The 24,531-nt window shown below is 48.9% G+C and overlaps 1 protein-coding gene across 1 annotated transcript in view; it reads left to right on the top strand.

The window, feature by feature from the left end:
- Positions 1–917: 917 nt before the first annotated feature.
- cachd1 (cache domain containing 1) overlaps positions 918–24,531 on the top strand; it is a gene marked incomplete at its 3' end in the record, with an annotated part of 83,542 nt that continues 59,928 nt past the window's right edge. The window contains exon 1 of the mRNA XM_084163493.1: positions 918–1,184. Within this exon, the coding sequence (XP_084019619.1) occupies positions 933–1,184 (252 nt within the window). The 5' untranslated portion in view covers positions 918–932. The remainder of the gene's footprint in view (positions 1,185–24,531) is intronic.

Below are 24,531 nucleotides of genomic sequence, written 5' to 3'. Positions count from 1 at the left end.
TGCAGTGTAACTGTACACTGCAGTTATTCTGCAATTACTGTGTCCAAAATACCACAGTCGACTGCAGTTTCAAAACTGCACCCTCTGGAGAGCCATGCAATTGCGGATGGTGCAGTTGTAGCATAAGTCAAGGATAACCACTTGGCCTATGTGTAAAAGCAAAATGTGATTGTTCATTATCACCATTGTTGAAAGAAAGTGCTTTACATGATGTGATTTCTATTTGCTTGATGAAAAATGTAATACAAACTGCAATATTTGTCTATACTGTGGTTTCAGTGAGAGCTTTGTTGACTTTATAAAATACTACATATGTTGCTTTTGCTGATGTAGCCTATAGTAGCTATTTGCAGAGCCTCTGTTGACCATATTGTTTTACAGTAGCCTAGTTGTTATCAGTGGAGGCTGCTGAGGGGAGGATGGCTCATAATAATGGCTGGAATGGAGTCAATGGAATGGCATCAACCACATGGAAACCACTTGTTTGATGTGTTTGATCCCATTCCATTGACTCCATTACAGCCATTATTATGAGCCGTGCTACCCTCAGCAGCCTCCACTGGTTGTTATGTAAGATTGTTCCGCAAATCAAATCCCAATCCATTCCCACCTGAAACGCCATGCCGTTGTTTTTCTCCCGCTCCTCCTACTTTCACCCCCATTGTGATTCTCCGGCTCACACTTTGCTGGAGTTGATGCGGAGTGAGCATGATCCAACGAAAAAACAACAGCTATTGGTGCTTTTACGGATTTTATTTTTCTGCCTTCATGGATTCCCGAAAGATGCATTGATGTCGCGATTTAAAATCGAGGGAGTTTGTCTTGAAAGTAGGTCCAGGTTTAACGACGACGTTGCAAAGTAGTTCCCTTGAAGTTTTTCCCCAGGGCTGCAAAGCGAATTCCCAGTTTACTATTCAACTACCCCAGCCATCATGGCGAGGCGGGTAGGGGGAGAAGGATCCGTGAATTTAACACAAATTCCCTACACGAATTGGAGTAAGCACTCGAGACTCCACTGGTATAACTTCATGGCTGTTTCTTGGAGCTTTATGGCAGTCTTGTCGCTTCTATGTTGTGGGTTTTGTGGTGCCGAAACTGAGTTTTCGATCTTGGAGGAGGCACAAGTTTTAGCCGTACAAATGAAAAAACTGTCCTCGCAGGAGCTTGGAGTCTTCAACATGCAGGTAACAAAACTGTTCAAATGTTCTGTTTCGATTTAACATTCGACACAATTATTTTTGATATATGATCTACTTACGCATTGACTTGTATCATGAATTGGTTCAGTTGCAATCTACAATCACTAGGCTACAGTTGTCTAATTATGCCACATAATATTTAGTTGCCACATTGTTGGAGTCCTGTACTAGCGTAACTTTGTGGTCAGAAATGTAACAAATGTTCTATTGAACTAGTTACATCAATTATAACAATCACCTTCTTTTTAGCTCCTTGCACTATATATTTGCCTTTGATTGGCTCAGTAGCAGCCATTCTTGAAAGGCGCTCTCTTTGAAGTCGTATGCGGATGACAAAATGTTGCAGTGTGACAAGGGGAACACTATTTTCAAGGCACTTCGATACAGAAGTGACTTTTTCCTAGCAGGTTCGGAGAACTTAACAGCACCTTGAGATAGTTGGTGTGTTGTCACACTTTATCAGGAACTGCATCACCTAGAGGATGTTAGAGGATAAATTATTCTGATAACACTGTTTACCTGCAGCCTTTCAGCGTTGATTAGACGCTATATCTTCTCAGAACCTTTTATATAGGCCTTATGGTGTAACATTTATAACGTTTAGAGTGTCAGATTTCTGTCACATTTATGAATTACCCCAATTAGTGTGTGAATGGGGGAGGGAGAAAGGGGGTTTCTTTGAACTAAACACACTTCATTCATATCCCCTCCTCTCACCACACCACCGCTCCTATTCTAGGTGAAATTATTTGTTTTATTGAGAATATTGAAATAAGATATGCAGTTATTTTGACGAAAACAGAAATCTGCCATGATTTTACAATTTGGCTTAGTGTGATCGGTTGTTTTTAATAGCTGAACATTTTAAATGATTGATGACAGAATTTGTGCCTTCCTTTTGTAGTGACATTTTGTTGTCATTTTGGGTTATTTTATGAATATGAAGTGCATTGTAGAAAACCACTCAATGCACACAATTATCATATTTTAATTGTCCTGATTCCTTTTCGGAAAACTGTTTGTCGTGCTAATTTAAAAGGGAGTCTGGCCAGGCCAACAAATGGCGAACAGTGCAGTGGTAGTGGTGTGATGGTGGAGGGGGTTGCTTCACACTTCAGAGGCAGGGCTCACAGTGTTGGTCAGTAGGGGGGCCCGGTCCAAATGGTGTTTCATCTTCCCACTACCCTTCATCCTACCACTGTGACCTGGCTTTCAGGCCTGCTCTGATCCCTGGAGCCTTCTTTCTCTTTAATTTTTCTGTGAAGAACATTGGGAACTTTTTTTTCCTGTGAAGGACACTGTATTGCATTCCATGTCTGAAATTTACATTTTAGTCATTTAGCAGACGCTCTTATCCAGAGCGACTTACAGTTAGTGAGTGCATACATTATTTTATTTTTTTCATACTGGCCCCCCATGGTAATCGAACCCACAACCCTGGCGTTGCAAGCGCCATGCTCTACCAACTGAGCTACACAGGGCCCTATATAAGCTGTATAAATAAAGCTTGATTTGATCTTCTCCCTCTGCTCTTTCTTGATGTTGCTTTTTCTCTTCCTTTCAGTTTCTCTCTCTCTCTCTCTCGCTCTCTCAATCTCTCTCGCGTTCTCAATCTCTCTCGCTCTCTCAATCAATCTCTTTCAATCGATCTCTCTCTCTCAATCTCTCTCTCGGTGTTGACCTCATAATACTATTAGCCATCTTATTTTGGCCATTGGTCTTCAAATATTCATGCCTTGGCTGTGGTGTACTCTAACGAGTGTAATTGAATGAATACCCATATTCTCAGTCTTCTGGTTTGAGTCTGAGGTTTCAGTTTGTTTCTGATTCATCCTACAAAAACATTCACGGCAAAATATGTATTTTCAGCCTTTCCCTTTAAAACTGCAATATTCTAGGTTGATTGTCATGTTATTTTACAAGCTGTGAAAATGTAACTGGGCTTTTAGCTAATTTCAGATTTAATTCAGGCATTGCATTGATATAAAAAAAAAAGATATATATAAAGCTATGTGTTTGGTCAGACCTCTTTGACCACAAAGTTAGGTGTACTGTATCCAGATTAAACAGTCATCTGCCCATGTAGAGATGTGGCTATGGCAGCTGATCTCCCTGCCCTAACACCAGTGTGTGCTAGTCAGTCAGACATTGCCCTGGTCTGGGCCTGTTGCTCCATGGAGGTAGCCTAACGGTTAAGAGCATTGGCCAGTAACCGAAAGGTTGCTGGTTCGAATCCCCGAGCCGACTAGGTGAAAAATCTGTCGTTGTGCCCTTGAGCAAGGTACTTAACCCTAATTGCTCCTGTAAGTCACTCTGGATAAGAGCGTCTGCTAAATGACAAAACAATTAAATAATATGAAGGAAGAAAACGAAAAATGAACTCTACTACTAATATTCTTAAATTCCATTCCTTACTTAGATTTGTGTGTATTGGGTATAGGTTGTGAAATTGTTAGATATTACTGCACTGTCGGAGCTAGAAGCACAAGCATTTCACTACACCCGCAATAACATCTGCTAAACACGTGTATGTGACAAATAGAATTAGATTCAATGCTAGGCTGGGAATGTGCCCATACTGGGATTATACTGAAGTGCTCTGACCCATCCTGAGTCCACAGTGAATTGTACAGGAGGAAGTATACAAAATGCATTTAAAGAGATGGATACATTTGTCATAATTCCTGTTTGCATGAAATCGTTTCTTACCGTGATTACATTTTCAACCATTTTTGTTGGTCTTTCAATAATCAACCAAACCTCACATTGTCCTCACTCCAAATCTGGTCTTGTTTGTAATCTGATGTGTGCCACTGCCCTGTCATGGTCTCTTGAGTCAATGGGTCAAATTGATACAATCTGTCAGTGACTTATTCAATTATCAAGGGAGCCTGGTTGCACAGACAAACCCTATGTTCTCAATCGCGTTTGTAACTTAATGCGTGGATAATCAAGTGCTTCTGTGGAGAGGAGTGCTGAGTGAGTGCTGAGTGAGTAGGCCTGCCGCTGCAGGGCTCTACACTGACATTTCTTACATGTGCTCCTAAGTTGAAAAATGTAGGAGCACATAAAGACATGAAAAATATTCTAGGTATTAATGATAAGAATTGCCAGCAATTACAAAATATATTTTTTCCCAAGGGGGCATTGGTGCTCCCAAATTAAAATTCCAGGTAGCACAGTCAAATATTTAGGAGCATATGTGACCAAAATGGTAGCACTGTAGAGCCCTGCCCGGAAAGCATTTTTAGGACAACATTCAATGGTTGAAATTGTTCTAATTTTAGAGATGTAATTTTTAACCTAATTTGCAGTGGAGTTAAACACAGATGGCATCTTTGATATTGTATCAACTGGTGTGTATTCTCTCAACTGTTGAGACACACCAACCCAGGCCTATATAGTCTTAAGTAACAGTTGGGCCTAGCCAACTAAGCGGAGTATAGGGAATGCATTATAGCCGCAGCTATGAGAAATCAGATGCTCGTCACTCACTCTCTGTGTAAGTACAGTGGTACAGTTTTCCCTGAGAGCCTTCTATATCCCCTGATTATTTATAAAGGAAATGTCTGTTTATTTTTAGGGGTTGATTCTCACTCAATCCCTCCTCCGTCATCTGAAAAGTGGGGCTACTTCCTTTAATCACAGGAAGTGGGGGGTTGTGGGGCTTGCGGTTTGTTTTGGGGTTGGCTCGTCCAGAGTTCCATCCAGGCCTCCTAATTGAATAATTATGGTAATTTTGTGGGGAACACGGAACCTGTGAAGGATCCACAGGAAATAATCTTTAGGTCCTGATTTTCAGAGTTGGGTCCCGTCCAAGTCCAACGGTTGTTGAGAGGGTTTTTATTTATTTTTTTGAGACTGGTTCCTTACCCCTGGCTGCTCTTTCTTATCATGGTTTTACTTAGGACTAGACCAGCTCGATTAGACCTCTCTCTCCACATCTCTCTCTCCACAGCTCTCTCTCCACACTCTTCCTTTCTCCTATCTCAGTGGTCAAAAGACAAGACTATAAGAGAAGATCATAAAAATGCACCAAAACAATCCGAATTCCTGATGTTTCTCTGCAGAGCAGCTTCAAAGCGCCTGTGCTGCATTGGCTATGCTGCTCTTGTAATACCCAGCAGAACCACCAGCCAGTGCTAGGCCTAGGTTACATGTTGAAGCCCTGGTGTGTTTAGCTAGTTATTAGGAACACCTATCTCTGTGTGTGTACATGTACTGTTGAGGAAAAAAACACACAAATTGCTTCCAATTATGACACATTTATTTTCCAAATTGCAATGTAGTAGACGGTGCGGAACATTCCCCCCAAAAACACCCAGGTAGCCTAGTCTCAGAAAGGGGGCTTCATCTAGACCAGTATGTGGTGAATGTGTCGCCTTGGTTCTGGTCTCTTCACAGACCGTGTCTAGTTGGGACCCATCTCTCACGATGAGGAGCCCTATGAAATCAGCCAGATGGTTAACGGCCCTGGCCCTCCATCCATCACACTCAGCCTTGCTGGTGGGTTGAGGCTGGGGAGAGGGGCTCTCTGGAGTGGCTGGGTCTCTGTGGTGGGCGTCTGAGTGAAGATATCAAAAATCACCTCCCTCCTGGCCCCCCGGCTATAGGCCTACTCTCCCCCACCACTCCCCGGCACATGTTTCTCTGACAGGAGAAGCTGCTACTCTTTTGTTCTGAGGCCTGAACTCCTGCTGACCTCGCCTCTTTAAAGCTGTGTTCTTTTTTCTGTTCCGGAATGTTCAATCGTTCTAGAACATTGTTATGGGGTGTTCGGGGTCCTCTGTAGCTCAATTGGTAGAGCATGGCGCTTGTAACGCCAGGGTAGTGGGTTTGATCCCCGGGACCACCCATACGTAAAAATGAATGCACACATGACTGTAAGTCGCTTTGGATAAAAGCGTCTGCTAAATGGCATATTATTATTCCAGAAGTCTAGGGGTGAAGATGTTGAGGATTTCTCAGAGTTAGCCACACATGTATCCCATTACTCTGGGCTTTGCGTTCTGAACTCAAAACTCAGATTTTCAAGTTCCACTTTAAATCATGATCTGCCTCTTTGGGTTATGTGCTCTCTGTCATTGTACAGAAGACTGTCTCCCTTAATTCTATTTTGATTTATGTTTGAGTTGATACACATGCCGGTGAAAAATTTTAAGCAGTTATTTACTTTGCAATTCCACACAGTTTATTTTTAATTTTTGTATCTCTCTTCGTAATGAAGTGAAATGACACTGTCTGTTTTAGGACCAGGAACCAGTCTTGTTTGCTTATTGAAACACATTAAGATGTGTGTAAAAATGTTGGTCTTGTTCATAAGTTGGTCTTGTTCATACTCCTGAGTGGCGCAGTGGTCTAAGGCACTGCATCGCAGTGCTAACTGTGCCACTAGAGATCCTGGTTCGAATCCAGGCTCTGTCGCAGCCGGCCGCGACCGGGAGACTCAGGGGCGGCGCACAATTGGCCCAGCGTCGTCCAGGGTAGGGGAGGGAATGGCCGGCAGGGATGTAGCTCAGTTGATAGAGCATGGCGTTTGCAACGCCAGGGTTGTGGGTTCGATTCCCACGGGGGGCCAGTATAAAAAAATATGTATTCACTAACTGTAAGTCGCTCTGGATAAGAGCGTCTGCTAAATGACTAAAATGTAAATGTAAAATAAGAATCTAGTGAAATAGCTCAGCTCTGGAGCAGTATGCTCCTCTCTTCCAATGCTGAAGGACTCTAGCCATGTCCACATTTCCGTTAGATGTGGGCTGCTTGTGTGTTTTGGCCTTGCTCCAGGCAATGAGGTACTCAAGCCCCCTTTTTTCAGCCCCTTTTTTCTGCCCCTGGGTTAGGGCTACTCCTGGGTTAGGGTTAGGGCTGCCCCTGGGTTAGGGCTACACCTGGGTTAGGGTTAGGGCTGCCCCTGGGTCAGGGCTGCCCCTGTGTTAGGGTTAGGGCTGCCCCTGGGTTAGGGCTACTCCTGGGTTAGGGTTGCTCCTGGGTTAGTGCTGCCCCTGGGTTACGGCTACTCCTGGGTTAGGGTTAGGGCTGCCCCTGGGTTAGGGCTACACCTGGGTTAGGGTTAGGGCTGCCCCTGGGTCAGGGCTGCCCCTGTGTTAGGGTTAGGGCTGCCCCTGGGTTAGGGCTACTCCTGGGTTAGGGTTGCTCCTGGGTTAGTGCTGCCCCTGGGTTACGGCTACTCCTGGGTTAGGGTTAGGGCTGCCCCTGGGTTAGGGCTACCCCTGGGTTAGGGCTACTCCTGGGTTAGGGTTAGGGCTGCCCCTGTGTTAGGGTTAGGGCTGCCCCTGAGTTAGGGCTACCCCTGGGTTAGGGCTACTCCTGGGTTAGGGTTAGTGCTGCCCCTGGGTTAGTGCTGCCCCTGGGTTAGGGTTAGTGCTGCCCCTGGGTTAGGGCTGCCCCTGTGTTAGGGTTAGGGCTGCCCCTGGGTTAGGGCTGCCCCTGTGTTAGGGTTAGGGCTGCCCCTGGGTTAGGGCTACTCCTGGGTTAGGGTTGCCCCTGGGTTAGTGCTGCCCCTGGGTTACGGCTACTCCTGGGTTAGGGTTAGGGCTGCCCCTGGGTTAGGGCTACCCCTGGGTTAGGGCTACTCCTGGGTTAGGGTTAGGGCTGCCCCTGTGTTAGGGTTAGGGCTGCCCCTGAGTTAGGGCTACCCCTGGGTTAGGGCTACTCCTGGGTTAGGGTTAGTGCTGCCCCTGGGTTAGTGCTGCCCCTGGGTTAGGGTTAGTGCTGCCCCTGGGTTAGGGCTGCCCCTGGGTTAGGGCTACTCCTGGGTTAGGGCTACTCCTGGGTTAGGGTTAGTGCTGCCCCTGGGTTAGGGTTAGTGCTGCCCCTGGGTTAGGGTTAGTGCTGCCCCTGGGTTAGGGCTGCCCCTGTGTTAGGGTTAGGGCTGCCCCTGGGTTAGGGCTACTCCTGGGTTAGGGTTGCCCCTGGGTTAGTGCTGCCCCTGGGTTACGGCTACTCCTGGGTTAGGGTTAGGGCTGCCCCTGGGTTAGGGCTACCCCTGGGTTAGGGCTACTCCTGGGTTAGGGTTAGGGCTGCCCCTGTGTTAGGGTTAGGGCTACCCCTGTGTTAGGGTTAGGGCTACCCCTGGGTTAGGGCTACTCCTGGGTTAGGGTTAGTGCTGCCCCTGGGTTAGTGCTGCCCCTGGGTTAGGGTTAGTGCTGCCCCTGGGTTAGGGCTGCCCCTGGGTTAGGGCTACTCCTGGGTTAGGGCTACTCCTGGGTTAGGGTTAGTGCTGCCCCTGGGTTAGGGTTAGTGCTGCCCCTGGGTTAGGGTTAGTGCTGCCCCTGGGTTAGGGCTGCCCCTGGGTTAGGGTTGCCCCTGGGTTAGGGTTAGGGTTGACCCTTGGATGCCATGCTGGAGTTAACAATCAGGAGGGAATGTTCCTCTGCAACTAGGCCTATCTCATCTAAATAGAAAAACATTGGGCTATATTTCAGTGTTTCCTCAGTCATAGAAAAGGCTGTTTTCCTCCTCACTTCCTTGAAGTTCCCTCCTCTGATCAGTACCACCAAAGATGGTTCCGTGGAGCGTCAGGTGACCAGTGTCTCCAGCAACTGAAGTTGTGTGACCAGTTAATTGAGTGGCTGAACCCTCAGGTTCCCCAATGAGAGACCAATGGGCCTTAGTTTCCTCTCAAATGGCTTTATTATTAAACAGGAGCTGTAATTCCAGTGTGAACCTAGGTTCATCATGTTCTACACTGGATTCAAAGACTGACACCCAGAAAGCTGATTGCCAGGCTTAGAATACATGTGGTAGGCTTAGAGGACATATTTGATAGCGTGATCCCACTGACACTCGCCAGATCAGTTAACCAGCTGTGTTATGTATGAAAAATGTATGCACTCACTAACTGTAAGTCGCTCACACAGCAATATTGCATAGACTAGTGCTTTCATAAAATGATTATCTCACTTTTTCATCAATAAATTGTTTTTGACCTTTCTTTGAAGAGTATTGCCAGTGGAATTTATAAAGGCCTGTTGGCTGTATTTATATGCGAACTTGTGTGGTTAAAGATAAATTGGTAGGAATTCGGCCTCCAGCTAATGAAACTTGTTCTCTGGTGTTGTAGTTTTCCATCTGAATGTAGGAGAGTTCTCTCTCCTGATAGTTATGACAAAGGAGATGGCCGAGCTATCAGTGAAGGTGTGTGTCCTGTGAGTGTTTTTAAATGTCCTCAGGCTCAAAGTGTTTATAGTGGAAGTGACTCGGATGGTGTTCGGCACCTGTTCATGTGCAGCCTAATGAAGGAAAGGTGTTCACTGAAAGGTAATTATGTGATTTTCCAGTGGGTAAGAATCATGGGCTTTCACTGTGAAGTGCGGTTTCTCTCACTAGCGGAGAGACTAGAGAGTGGGGAGAGACAAGAGAGTGGGGAGAGACTAGAGAGTGGGGAGAGACTAGAGAGTGGGGAGAGACTAGAGAGAGACTAGAGAGTGGGGAGAGACTAGAGAGAGGGGAGAGACTAGAGAGAGGGGAGAGACTAGAGAGAGGGGAGAGACTAGAGAGAGGGGAGAGACTAGAGAGAGGGGAGAGAGTGGGGAGAGACTAGAGAGAGGGGAGAGACTAGAGAGAGGGGAGAGACTAGAGAGTGGGGAGAGACTAGAGAGTGGGGAGAGACTAGAGAGTGGGGAGAGACTAGAGTGGGGAGAGACTAGAGTGGGGAGAGACTAGAGTGGGGAGAGACTAGAGTGGGGAGAGACTAGAGAGTGGGGAGAGACTAGAGAGTGGGGAGAGACTAGAGAGAGGGGAGAGACTAGAGAGTGGGGAGAGACTAGAGAGTGGGGAGAGACTAGAGAGTGGGGAGAGACTAGAGTGGGGAGAGACTAGAGAGAGGGGAGTGGGGAGAGACTAGAGAGTGGGGAGAGACTAGAGAGTGGGGAGAGAGTGGGGAGAGACTAGAGAGAGGGGAGAGACTAGAGAGAGGGGAGAGACTAGAGAGTGGGGAGAGACTAGAGAGTGGGGAGAGACTAGAGAGTGGGGAGAGACTAGAGAGTGGGGAGAGACTAGAGAGTGGGGAGAGACTAGAGAGAGGGGAGAGACTAGAGAGAGGGGAGAGACTAGAGAGTGGGGAGAGACTAGAGAGTGGGGAGAGACTAGAGTGGGGAGAGACTAGAGAGAGGGGAGTGGGGAGAGACTAGAGAGTGGGGAGAGACTAGAGAGTGGGGAGAGACTAGAGAGTGGGGAGAGACTAGAGAGTGGGGAGAGACTAGAGAGTGGGGAGAGACTAGAGAGTGGGGAGAGAGTGGGGAGAGACTAGAGAGTGGGGAGAGACTAGAGAGTGGGGAGAGAGTGGGGAGAGACTAGAGAGAGGGGAGAGACGAGAGAGTGGGGAGAGAGTGGGGAGAGACTAGAGAGTGGGGAGAGACTAGAGAGTGGGGAGAGACTAGAGAGTGGGGAGAGACTAGAGTGGGGAGAGACTAGAGAGAGGGGAGTGGGGAGAGACTAGAGAGTGGGGAGAGACTAGAGAGTGGGGAGAGACTAGAGAGTGGGGAGAGAGTGGGGAGAGACTAGAGAGTGGGGAGAGACTAGAGAGTGGGGAGAGACTAGAGAGAGGGGAGAGACTAGAGAGTGGGGAGAGAGTGGGGAGAGACTAGAGAGTGGGGAGAGACTAGAGAGTGGGGAGAGACTAGAGAGTGGGGAGAGACTAGAGAGTGGGGAGATACTAGAGAGTGGGGAGAGACTAGAGAGTGGGGAGAGAGTGGGGAGAGACTAGAGAGTGGGGAGAGACTAGAGAGAGGGGAGTGGGGAGAGACTAGAGAGTGGGGAGAGACTAGAGAGTGGGGAGAGACTAGAGAGTGGGGAGAGAGTGGGGAGAGACTAGAGAGTGGGGAGAGACTAGAGTGGGGAGAGACTAGAGAGTGGGGAGAGAGTGGGGAGAGACTAGAGAGAGGGGAGAGACTAGAGAGTGGGGAGAGACTAGAGAGTGGGGAGAGACTAGAGAGAGACTAGAGAGTGGGGAGAGACTAGAGAGTGGGGAGAGACTAGAGAGTGGGGAGAGACTAGAGAGTGGGGAGAGACTAGAGAGTGGGGAGAGACTAGAGAGTGGGGAGAGACTAGAGAGAGGGGAGAGACTAGAGAGTGGGGAGAGACTAGAGAGTGGGGAGAAACTAGAGAGTGGGGAGAGACTAGAGAGTGGGGAGAGACTAGAGAGTGGGGAGAGACTAGAGAGTGGGGAGAGACTAGAGAGAGGGGAGAGACTAGAGAGTGGGGAGAAACTAGAGAGTGGGGAGAGAGTGGGGAGAGACTAGAGAGTGGGGAGAGACTAGAGAGTGGGGAGAGACTAGAGAGTGGGGAGAGACTAGAGAGAGGGGAGTGGGGAGAGACTAGGGAGAGACTAGAGAGTGGGGAGAGACTAGGGAGAGACTAGAGAGTGGGGAGAGACTAGAGTGGGGAGAGACTGGGGAGAGACTAGAGAGTGGGGAGAGACTAGAGAGTGGGGAGAGACTAGAGAGTGGGGAGAGACTAGAGAGAGGGGAGAGACTAGAGAGTGGGGAGAGAGTGGGGAGAGAGTGGGGAGAGACTAGAGAGTGGGGAGAGACTAGAGAGTGGGGAGAGACTAGAGAGAGGGGAGAGACTAGAGAGTGGGGAGAGACTAGAGAGTGGGGAGAGACTAGAGAGTGGGGAGAGACTAGAGAGTGGGGAGAGACTAGAGAGTGGGGAGAGACTAGAGAGAGGGGAGTGGGGAGAGAGTGGGGAGAGACGAGAGAGTGGGGAGAGAGTGGGGAGAGACTAGAGAGTGGGGAGAGACTAGAGAGTGGGGAGAGAGTGGGGAGAGACTAGAGAGTGGGGAGAGACGAGAGAGTGGGGAGAGACGAGAGAGTGGGGAGAGACGAGAGAGTGGGGAGAGACTAGAGAGTGGGGAGAGACTAGAGAGAGGGGAGAGACTAGAGAGAGGGGAGGGACTAGAGAGTGGGGAGGGACTAGAGAGTGGGGAGAGACTAGAGAGTGGGGAGAGACTAGAGAGTGGGGAGAGACTAGAGAGAGGGGAGTGGGGAGAGAGTGGGGAGAGACTAGAGAGTGGGGAGAGACTAGAGAGAGGGGAGAGACTAGAGAGAGGGGAGGGACTAGAGAGTGGGGAGGGACTAGAGAGAGGGGAGAGACTAGAGAGAGGGGAGGGACTAGAGAGTGGGGAGGGACTAGAGAGTGGGGAGAGACTAGAGAGAGGGGAGAGACTAGAGAGTGGGGAGAGACTAGAGAGTGGGGAGAGACTAGAGAGAGGGGAGAGACTAGAGAGTGGGGAGAGACTAGAGAGTGGGGAGAGACTAGAGAGAGGGGAGAGACTAGAGAGTGGGGAGAGACTAGAGAGAGGGGAGAGACTAGAGAGTGGGGAGAGACTAGAGAGAGGGGAGAGACTAGAGAGTGGGGAGAGAGTGGGGAGAGACGAGAGAGTGGGGAGAGACGAGAGAGTGGGGAGAGACGAGAGAGTGGGGAGAGACGAGAGAGTGGGGAGAGACGAGAGAGTGGGGAGAGACTAGAGAGTGGGGAGAGACTAGAGAGTGGGGAGAGAGTGGGGAGAGACTAGAGAGTGGGGAGAGACTAGAGAGTGGGGAGAGACTAGAGAGTGGGGAGAGACTAGAGAGTGGGGAGAGACTAGAGAGTGGGGAGAGACTAGAGAGAGGGGAGAGACTAGAGAGTGGGGAGAGAGTGGGGAGAGACGAGAGAGTGGGGAGAGACTAGAGAGTGGGGAGAGAGTGGGGAGAGACGAGAGAGTGGGGAGAGACGAGAGAGTGGGGAGAGACGAGAGAGTGGGGAGAGACGAGAGAGTGGGGAGAGACGAGAGAGTGGGGAGAGACTAGAGAGTGGGGAGAGACTAGAGAGTGGGGAGAGAGTGGGGAGAGACTAGAGAGTGGGGAGAGACTAGAGAGTGGGGAGAGAGTGGGGAGAGACGAGAGAGTGGGGAGAGACGAGAGAGTGGGGAGAGACGAGAGAGTGGGGAGAGACGAGAGAGTGGGGAGAGACTAGAGAGAGGGGAGAGACTAGAGAGTGGGGAGAGAGTGGGGAGAGACTAGAGAGTGGGGAGAGACTAGAGAGTGGGGAGAGACTGGGGAGAGACTAGAGAGAGGGGAGAGACTAGAGAGTGGGGAGAAACTAGAGAGTGGGGAGAGAGTGGGGAGAGACTAGAGAGTGGGGAGAGACTAGAGAGTGGGGAGAGACTAGAGAGTGGGGAGAGACTAGAGAGAGGGGAGTGGGGAGAGACTAGGGAGAGACTAGAGAGTGGGGAGAGACTAGAGTGGGGAGAGAGTGGGGAGAGACTAGAGAGTGGGGAGAGACTAGAGAGTGGGGAGAGACTAGAGAGTGGGGAGAGACTAGAGAGTGGGGAGAGACTAGAGAGAGGGGAGAGACTAGAGAGTGGGGAGAGAGTGGGGAGAGAGTGGGGAGAGACTAGAGAGAGGGGAGAGACTAGAGAGTGGGGAGAGACTAGAGAGTGGGGAGAGACTAGAGAGTGGGGAGAGACTAGAGAGTGGGGAGAGACTAGAGAGTGGGGAGAGACTAGAGAGTGGGGAGAGACTAGAGAGAGGGGAGTGGGGAGAGAGTGGGGAGAGACTAGAGAGTGGGGAGAGACGAGAGAGTGGGGAGAGAGTGGGGAGAGACTAGAGAGTGGGGAGAGACTAGAGAGTGGGGAGAGAGTGGGGAGAGACTAGAGAGTGGGGAGAGACGAGAGAGTGGGGAGAGACGAGAGAGTGGGGAGAGACGAGAGAGTGGGGAGAGACTAGAGAGTGGGGAGAGACTAGAGAGAGGGGAGAGACTAGAGAGAGGGGAGGGACTAGAGAGTGGGGAGGGACTAGAGAGTGGGGAGAGACTAGAGAGTGGGGAGAGACTAGAGAGTGGGGAGAGACTAGAGAGTGGGGAGAGACTAGAGAGAGGGGAGTGGGGAGAGAGTGGGGAGAGACTAGAGAGTGGGGAGAGACTAGAGAGAGGGGAGAGACTAGAGAGAGGGGAGGGACTAGAGAGTGGGGAGGGACTAGAGAGAGGGGAGAGACTAGAGAGAGGGGAGGGACTAGAGAGTGGGGAGGGACTAGAGAGTGGGGAGAGACTAGAGAGAGGGGAGAGACTAGAGAGTGGGGAGAGACTAGAGAGTGGGGAGAGACTAGAGAGTGGGGAGAGACTAGAGAGTGGGGAGAGACTAGAGAGAGGGGAGAGACTAGAGAGTGGGGAGAGAGTGGGGAGAGACGAGAGAGTGGGGAGAGACGAGAGAGTGGGGAGAGACGAGAGAGTGGGGAGAGACGAGAGAGTGGGGAGAGACTAGAGAGTGGGGAGAGAGTGGGGAGAGACTAGAGAGTGGGGAGAGACTAGAGAGTGGGGAGAGACTAGAGAGTGGGGAGAGACTAGAGAGTGGGGAGAGAGTGGGGAGAGACTAGAGAGTGGGGAGAGACTAGAGAGTGGGGAGAGACTAGAGAGTGGGGAGAGACTAGAGAGTGGGGAGAGACTAGAGAGTGGGGAGAGACTAGAGAGAGGGGAGAGACTAGAGAGTGGGGAGAGAGTGGGGAGAGACGAGAGAGTGGGGAGAGACTAGAGAGTGGGGAGAGAGTGGGGAGAGACGAGAGAGTGGGGAGAGACGAGAGAGTGGGGAGAGACGAGAGAGTGGGGAGAGACGAGAGAGTGGGGAGAGACTAGAGAGTGGGGAGAGACTAGAGAGTGGGGAGAGAGTGGGGAGAGACTAGAGAGTGGGGAGAGACTAGAGAGTGGGGAGAGAGTGGGGAGAGACGAGAGAGTGGGGAGAGACGAGAGAGTGGGGAGAGACGAGAGAGTGGGGAGAGACGAGAGAGTGGGGAGAGACGAGAGAGTGGGGAGAGACGAGAGAGTGGGGAGAGACGAGAGAGTGGGGAGAGACTAGAGAGTGGGGAGAGACTAGAGAGTGGGGAGAGACTAGAGAGAGGGGAGGGACTAGAAAGTGGGGAGAGACTAGAGAGTGGGGAGAGACTAGAGAGTGGGGAGGGACTAGAGAGTGGGGAGGGACTAGAGAGTGGGGAGAGACTAGAGAGAGTGGGGAGAGACTAGAGAGTGGGGAGAGACTAGAGAGTGGGGAGAGACTAGAGAGAGGGGAGTGGGGAGAGAGTGGGGAGAGACTAGAGAGTGGGGAGAGACTAGAGAGAGGGGAGAGACTAGAGAGTGGGGAGGGACTAGAGAGAGGGGAGGGACTAGAGAGAGGGGAGGGACTAGAGAGTGGGGAGGGACTAGAGAGTGGGGAGAGACTAGAGAGTGGGGAGAGACTAGAGAGTGGGGAGAAAGAAAGTACAGTTGGTAGAGCATGGCGCTTGCAACGCCAGGGTTGTGGGTTCGATTCCCATGGGGGGCCAGTATGAAAATGTATGCACTCACTAACTGTATGTCGCTCTGGATAAGAGTGTCTGCTAAATGACTAAAATGTAAAGGCCCAGTGCAGTCAAAATGTACTTTTCCCTTTGTTTTGTATGATATTTCTATATATATCTTAATTGTTACCCAGAAATGATTTGATATTGATATAAAAACGGATGCATTGGGCCTTTTAATAGGAACTAGGGTTGGGTGATGTCAACCCCCCCCCCCCCCAAAAAAAAAAAGCAGAGCACGCAACTCCGCTGTCCCAAGAACTGGATCAATTCTCATTTTTGCCTAATCTTCCTCTGTTATTAGCCTTCTATACATTGTAGGTGAACCAGAATCTGGGCTTACAGGAGACATTCTCCTTTAAGTTCAGGAAGCAGCAATTCAACTTGCCATTCACCAGCTTTTCAAGCTTAATAATGTCAAAATACTGTACATTCAGTACATACCAAAATAATGCCGTTTTGCTGAGCAACTATTGTCATTACTGCCTTCCAGGCCAGTATGTACTTCCAAAAAATATCTAAATAAAAAGTTAGTTGCCCATCTGTAAAGAATGTAAATCTAGTTTTGGAGCAAGTGAGGGTGTATCAAATCCACCTCTTCTGCACCTCATTACTGCCACCAGAAATCTGGATATAATGAGGAGATGCTCATGTCTCTGCCTAAACAATGGGAGTCTTTGTCCCAAAGGCGCGAAGGCAGGCGACAAGGTCCAAAATAAGCCCATATAAACGCATTGGGCTTATTTTGGACATATTTTGGTGAGAGTGAAACCTCTGGCTTCGCTTCTTCCTCTCTGCTACCGTCCACAGGTTGGCTGATCCAGCAGCAGGAAAGGTCATTCATTTTATCACCTACAACAGTGTATGAACATCATATCAATCTGTTGTTTCACCCTCGCTACATGGAATGCAATAATATTTCATGTAAGTAGATTAAGTAGACAATATAGGATATGTTTTTACAGTGATTGTATATTTCTAGATATGCTTTATATTTCTAGATAGGCTTTATTTAGCGTATGCTACAGTCCTTAGTGTCTTTCCAGACAAGGCATGTTTTCGGTTGCATGGAACTTTTTATTTCGACCTTCTTTGGAAGTACATACGGCCGGGACGGCAGTAATGACGCTCGTTTTTAGGTTATTCAAAAACTACTTTCAGAGAACTCCGTTAGATAAATGTATTGTTTGATCATGAACTAGCGCGGCGGGAGAAAGAAAGCATGCATTTTTTGTTGTTGTTGCAATTAATATCAAATGGAGAGAAAATCAAATGTGGCTTGTAAAATATATAAGAAATAAAATTGGCTTCGGCTATATTTCCCAGATCATCTGACATTGAGACATTTTCTGACTGGACAATTTGTGCTGCTTTGGTGAAAACCTTATTAGCTCTGTCTACATTGTTTTCTTGCATTCTGTAAATTGTTTCTACCATATTTATTGAATTGGGTTATGCAGGCTATAACAAAGGAATAGACCGCTAGGCATGGCTCTGCTGTGGGCTGCCCAGTCAGCTCTTTACGGCGTGGTGCCAGTCAAGTTCAAATAGGCTATACATCATCTGTCACATCACCATGTGATCACAATCGACGATGGCTGTCAATCATCTTCGATATCCGATACTATCATAACATGGCTCAACCCTAATAGGAACACTACTCTTTCTGTGGCTAGATTGTTTTCTCCTGCCTGAGGGCTTGTCTTCAGTTTCTTGTTGGTCTCAGGTCCTGGAGAGGTTCCTGACTGGGAGGGAACTGATAGACACTACCCTCCCCATCCTCTGCCTTTCTCTCTAACTCTGTATCTACCTGTCTTTCTCTATCTCTCCCCATCCTCTGCCTTTATCTCTAACTCTGTATCTACCTGTCTTTCTCTATCTCTCCATCCTCTGCCTTCATCTCTAACTCTGTATCTACCTGTCTTTCTCTATCTCTCCATCCTCTGCCTTTATCTCTAACTCTGTATCTACCTGTCTTTCTCTATCTCTCTCCATCCTCTGCTTTCATCTCTAACTCTGTATCTACCTGTCTTTCTCTATCTCTCTCCATCCTCTGCCTTTATCTCTAACTCTGTATCTACCTGTCTTTCTCTATCTCTCTCCATCCTCTGCCTTCATCTCTAACTCTGTATCTACCTGTCTTTCTCTATCTCTCTCCATCCTCTGCCTTAATCTCTAACTCTGTACCTACCTGTCTTTCTCTATCTCTCCCCATCCTCTGCCTTTATCTCTAACTCTGTATCTACCTGTCTTTCTCTATCTCTCTCCATCCTCTGCCTTTATCTCTAACTCTGTATCTACCTGTCTTTCTCTATCTCTCCCCATCCTCTGCCTTCATCTCTAACTCTGTATCTACCTGTCTTTCTCTATCTCTCCCCATCCTCTGCCTTTATCTCTAACTCTGTATCTACCTGTCTTTCTCTATCTCTCTCCATCCTCTGCTTTCATCTCTAACTCTGTATCTACCTGTCTTTCTCTATCTCTCTCCATCCTCTGCCTTTATCTCTAACTCTGTATCTACCTGTCTTTCTCTATCTCTCTCCATCCTCTGCCTTCATCTCTAACTCTGTATCTACCTGTCTTTCTCTATCTCTCTCCATCCTCTGCCTTTATCTCTAACTCTGTATCTACCTGTATTTCTCTATCTCTCTCCATCCTCTGCCTTAATCTCTAACTCTGTATCTACCTGTCTTTCTCTATCTCTCCCCATCCTCTGCCTTTATCTCTAACTCTGTATCTACCTGTCTTTCTCTATCTCTCTCCATCCTCTGCCTTTATCTCTAACTCTGTATCTACCTGTCTTTCTCTATCTCTTTCCATCCTCTGCCTTTATCTCTAACTCTGTATCTACCTGTATTTCTCTATCTCTCCCCATCCTCTGCCTTTATCTCTAACTCTGTATCTACCTGTCTTTCTCTCTCTCCCCATCCTCTGCCTTTATCTCTAACTCTGTATCTACCTGTCTTTCTCTCTCTCTCCATCCTCTGCCTTTATCTCTAACTCTGTATCTACCTGTCTTTCTCTATCTCTCCCCATCATCTGCCTTTATCTCTAACTCTGTATCTACCTGTCTTTATCTCTCCCCATCCTCTGCCTTTATCTCTAACTCTGTATCTACCTGTCTTTCTCTATCTCTCTCCATCCTCTGCCTTTATCTCCTTCTCTCTCTCCATCCTGTACCTTTCTCTTTTCCTCACTCTAACCCTTTCTTTCTTTCTCTCTATCCCTAAATGTGTTCCATGTTGTGTGCCTCACTGTGTGTGTGTGTGTGTGTAAGAACGAGACCCTGGACTGTGCCCTGGCCTGCATTCTCTGTCGGATCACTGGTTGTGGAGATGAATCAGGAAGTGACCCTGGCTGCTGTCTCGTTGCAGCACAAGGTTGTTGAGCAGATGAAAGGATGAACGGCGGGATAGTGCTCTTTTCTTTTTTAGAAAGGAGAGTGAAAAAATATCTTACTAATTGGGAGACAGAGAGTAGTGTTGGGGGTCTTGAGTCTGATAGGGAAGAGAGGGGACACACACACACACAGCAGCTGTGTTTGGCTATCAGTGTCTCTAAGATCAGAGCTCTGTCTGCCAAGGACTGGGTCATGTTATCTGGACTGATAATGCAACACGAACATTAGCAGAGAGAGAGAGAGGAGCTGTAGGTTTGCAGATGGGCTGAGAAGTGTGTGTGTGTGTTAATGAGGCTTCTATCCTGGTGTTTTGGTTCATTGCAGTGTGAGGGACAGCCAAATGGAGTATTCATACATGAGACTAGATGTCATATGTTTCCTGCATGAACAGAATAGATCACAGGCTTGCTCTCCCTCCGTTCCTCTGCCCACGTCTCTCTCCCTCTCTCTGTCCTCCGTCTCTCTCCCTCTCTCTGTCCCACGTCTCTCTCCCTCTCTCTGTCCCACGTCTCTCTCCCTCTCTCTGTCCCACGTCTCTCTCCCTCTCTCTGTCCCACGTCTCTGTCCCACGTCTCTCTCCCTCTCTCTGTCCTCCGTCTCTCTCCCTCTCTCTGTCCCACGTCTCTCTCCCTCTCTCTGTCCCACGTCTCTCTCCCTCTCTCTGTCCCACGTCTCTCTCCCTCTCTCTGTCCCACGTCTCTCTCCCTCTCTCTGTCCCACGTCTCTCTCCCTCTCTCTGTCCCACGTCTCTCTCCCTCTCTCTGTCCCACGTCTCTCTCCCTCTCTCTGTCCCACGTCTCTCTCCCTCTCTCTGTCCCACGTCTCTCTCCCTCTCTCTGTCCCACGTCTCTCTCCCTCTCTCTGTCCCACGTCTCTCTCCCTCTCTCTGTTCTCCGTCTCTCTCCCTCTCTCTGTCCCACGTCTCTCTCCCTCTCTCTGTCCCACGTCTCTCTTCCTCTCTCTGTCCCACGTCTCTCTCCCTCTCTCTGTCCCACGTCTCTCTCCCTCTCTCTGTCCCACGTCTCTCTCCCTCTCTCTGTCCCACGTCTCTCTCCCTCTCTCTGTCCCACGTCTCTCGCCCTCTCTGTCCCACGTCTCTCTCCCTCTCTCTGTCCCACGTCTCTCTCCCTCTCTCTGTCCCACGTCTCTCTCCCTCTCTCTGTCCCACGTCTCTCTTCCTCTCTCTGTCCCACGTCTCTCTCCCTCTCTCTGTCCTCCGTCTCTCTCCCTCTCTCTGTCCCACGTCTCTCTCCCTCTCTCTGTCCCACGTCTCTCTCCCTCTCTCTGTCCCACGTCTCTCTCCCTCTCTCTGTCCCACGTCTCTCTCCCTCTCTCTGTCCCCCGTCTCTCTCCCTCTCTCTGTCCCACGTCTCTCTCCCTCTCTCTGTCCCACGTCTCTCTCCCTCTCTCTGTCCCACGTCTCTCTCCCTCTCTCTGTCCCACGTCTCTCTCCCTCTCTCTGTCCCACGTCTCTCTCCCTCTCTCTCTCTGTCCCCCGTCTCTCTGTCTCTCTCCCTCTCCCTCTGCTCCCCTTCTCTCTCTTTCTCTCTCTTTCTCTCTCTCTCTCTCTCTCTCTCTCTCTCTCTCTCTCTCTCTCCCCTTCTGTCCCCCTTCTCTCTCTCTGTCCCCCTTCTCACTCTCTGCCTCTAGCTCTGCCTCTCTCTCTTACAAACTCACACTGACAGAGAGTGTACACATTAATGATTGGGACTAAATAGCAGAGAAATCACTGCATATTTTTGGTGATTTTCCTGTATTCTCGCTGTCAGGGGACTGTTTGACACGTGTAGACACAACAGCTCGCAGTGGCTCACATCTTATCCCACAACTTTGTGTGTTTGTGCGATTAATTAATTAATTAGTTCCCTCTCGCTTTACTTTTATATTTTGTGTCAATTTTGACTCCATTGATGTTTTGGGTTTAGAACAAAGGATTAGGTGTGAGTTGGTTTGTCAGAACACCGGACGCCAGTGCTTCGGAGCGGGCATTTCAAAACCAACATTTAACATTTACAATTGAGTAATTTAGCAGACGCTCTTATCCAGAGCGATTTAGTTAGTGCATTCGTCTTAAGATGGCTAAGTGGGACAACCACATATCACAGTCATAGTAAGTACTTTTTCCTCAATAAAGCCGCTATCAGCAAAGTCAGAGCTAGTAAGGTAGGGTTTCAGATGTTTTCGGAAGATGGGCAGAGACTCTGCTGTCCTAGCTTCAGGAGGAAGCTGGTTCCAACATTGGGGTGCCAGGACAGAGAAGAGCTTGGACTGAGCGGGAGCTGCCCTCCCGTAGGGGTGGGAGGGCCAAGGGACCAGAGGTGGCAGAACAGAGTGCTCAGGTTGAGGTATAGGCTTTGAGCAGAGCCTGAAGGTAGGGAGGGGAAGTTCCTCTTGCTGCTCCCTAGGCAAGTACCATGGTCTTGTAGTGGATGCGTGCTTCGACTGGAAGCCAGTGGAGCGTGTGGAGGAGCAGGGTGACATTGGTGAACTTGGGAAGGTTGAACACCAGGCGGGCTGCAGCATTCTGGATAAGTTGCAGGGGTAGATGGCACAGGCGGGGAGCCCAGCCAACAGCGAGTTGCAGTAAACTAGACGGGAGATGACAAGTGCCTTGATTAGGACCGGTGCTGCTTCCTGTGTGAGGTAGGGTCGTACTCGGATGTTGTAGAGCATGAACCTGCAGGAGCGAGTCACTGCTTTGATGTTTGCAGAGAACGGCAGGGTGTTGTCCAGGGTCACGGCAAGGTTGTTTGCACTCTGGGAGGGGGACACCGTGGAGTTGTCTACAGTGATGGAGAGATCTTTGAGCAGGCAGGCCTTCCCCGGGAGGAAGAGCAGCTCTGTCTTGTTGAGGTGGTGGGCCGACATCAAAGCTAAGATATCTGCCAGGCACGCAGAGATGTGTGTCGCCACTTGGGTGCAACACCTCTCCACAGATTCAATTGAAAGGGCTTTATTGATATGGGAAACACATGTTTACATTGCCAAAGCAAGTGAAATAGATAATAAACTAAAGTGAAATAAACAATCAGAAATAAACAGTAAACATTACACTCACAAAAGTTTCAAAAGAGGCATTTTAAATGTCATTATGGCTTTGTACAGTGGTGTAACGATGTGATTATCTCTCGGTTCCCAGCTCTCCCTCTCGCTCCCTCTGAAAGGGAGAAAAGCAAATATATGTTTCTTTTTAATGAGAAGCCTCATAAAGATAGAGCTGTGTGGTTTGGAATTATGGTCCTGTGTTAGTTCTGAAGCAGAACCCCTTTCACTGCCTCCAGCTCTTCCTGTTTTCCCCTTCCTCTAACTGTCATTTCCTCTGTCTGTCTTTCCTTCCTCTGTCTGTCTGTCTTTCCTTCCTCTGTCTGTCTGTCTTTCCTTCCTCTGTCTCCCTTCGTTGTAGCATTTGAGTTGAGTTGGTTTGGTGTAGAGGAAGTTTACCGTCCCATAGGAAACAGTAGGGTGATTGGACCGGCATCCACTCAACATCCCTCAATATCCTCAATGACCGGTGGCGGGTGAATGTGATGTAGACTGATGACTTTCCATGCAGTTCCCTTGCTGGGTTCGGTTGATAGAGTACCTCTCTCCCATCTCTGCTCAACCATGGCAGGGTGGATGGAGATTGTGCGTATGCGTTCGTTCATTGAGTGTTTTATGTTGTTTTATGTGTTTTTTGGCATTGTGGTTTCCTGCCGCATACGGGGGTCGGCGGCTCGCCACACATAAAGCTTCTCTGAAGCTCTAATTCATTCATTTGCCAGTGTGTGTTTTGAGAGTGTGTGTTTCACTGTGTATAGCCAACAGCAGTCACAGTCCAGTGACTGCATCATGAACAGGTCAGACGTCACAGAGTTGGAATGATGTGTGAGTGGTATGTGCGTTTCCTTTATTTGCCTAGACAGGGCCTCTCCTTTCACAAATCTTACGGGGAGTTAATCATGTCTTGACATTGTGCTGGCTAGGCTACGCTAGGCTAAAGTCAAATTAGGGCATCCAGCAGGGCTAGACCAGGAAATGCTATTCCAAGCTATCGTAGCCCAGGAAATACTATGCTAGGCTATCGTAGGCCAGGAAATACTATGCTAGGCTATCGTAGGCCAGGAAATGCTACAGTATGCAAGCTTGGACTAAGCAAGGCTAGGGAAAGTTATATGCTATGCTAATCAATGGATGGGGAATGTCTTGCAGACTAAGTCACAGTAGGTTAAGTGTTTGCAAGGCCAGCCTAAGTATGACGAAGCAGCCAATGCTCCTCTGTAGGGTGGATCAACTCTTCTCATAATCATCAGCGGCCATAACTCCATAACTGGCCTCGCAGTGCATAAGGGAGTCCTAAAGAACAAAGGCCCCTGAAACTACTGCCAGATATGATCTCACACCATACACTGTAACTGGAGGAGTAGGACCACCCCAGCACTACTGCTCATCTCTCTCTCTCTCTCTCTCTCGCTCTCGCTCTCGCTCTCGCTCTCGCTCTCGCTCTCGCTCTCTCTCTCTCTCTCTCTCATATATATATATATGCTCTCCTTCTGATGCTCTCTGTTGTGCTTCAGAGAGAGAGGATATTAGGCCAGTAGCTTCTTCTGAAGTAGAAAGGCAGATTTTTAGCGGTTGTTGATATAGAAGGAGAGTTCTGTTAGCTTTGGACTGTGAGGTGGTTTGAGCCGGGCCGTTAACAAGCCTTCAGACACAGTGGGATTGCCTTGTTACACTGTTTTTAAACACACTCTCTGGGACATTTTGATCTGAATTATTCGTTTTAATGTGGAAAAATCGCTTACTTGCTCGAAAAGTAACATTTCCCACGTAGGCCATATAGCAGGATGGATAGATGCCATTTCTGCTCTCTTTCAGTCTCTCATTCCTCCTCTGTCTCTTTCCCTCCATCCGTCTTTAGCCACCTCTCATTCACCTCTATCTCTCTCACACATTCTCTCTTTACAGTGAAAGGCCTCAGTATGAGGTTGATATGTCACCAGGGTGTGACTCTGGTTGGCGCTGCCTTCCCAACAATGCAGAGACATAAAGTAGAGAAATAATAGAAAAGTAAAACACGTAATAGATACACAATGAGTAACGCTAACTTGGCTATATACAAGGGGTACCAGTATAGAGTCTGTGCAGGGGTACGAGGTAATTGAGGTAGAAATGTACATATAACTAGGAATAAAGTGACACATAGTTAACAGTAGCAGCAGCGTATGTGATGAGTCAAATAAGTTGGTGCAAAAGGGTCAATGCAGATAGTCCAAGTAGCTATTTGGTTAACTATTTACCAGACTTGTGGCTTGGGGGTAGAAGCTGTTAAGGGTCCTTTTGGTTCCAGACTTGGTGCATCGGTACCGCTTGCCATGCGGTAGCAGAGAGAACATTCTGGTATAGAGGTCCTGAATGGCAGGGCACTCGGCCTCAGTGACGTACTGGGCCGTACACACTACCCTCTGGAGCGCCTTGCGGTCAGATGCCAAGCAGTTGCCATACCAAGCGGTGATGCAGCCAGTCAAGATGCTCTCAATGGTGCAGCTGTATAACTTTTTGGGGATCTGAGGGCCCTTGCCAAATCTTTTCAGCCTCCTGAGGAGGAAGAGGCGTTGTCGTGCCC

Source organism: Coregonus lavaretus, assembly GCF_964263955.1.
Source record: "Coregonus lavaretus genome assembly, chromosome: 6".
Classification (NCBI taxonomy): Eukaryota; Metazoa; Chordata; class Actinopteri; order Salmoniformes; family Salmonidae; genus Coregonus; species Coregonus lavaretus.
Note: the sequence above shows the minus strand (reverse complement) of the source record. Positions and strands in the feature narration are given on the sequence as shown.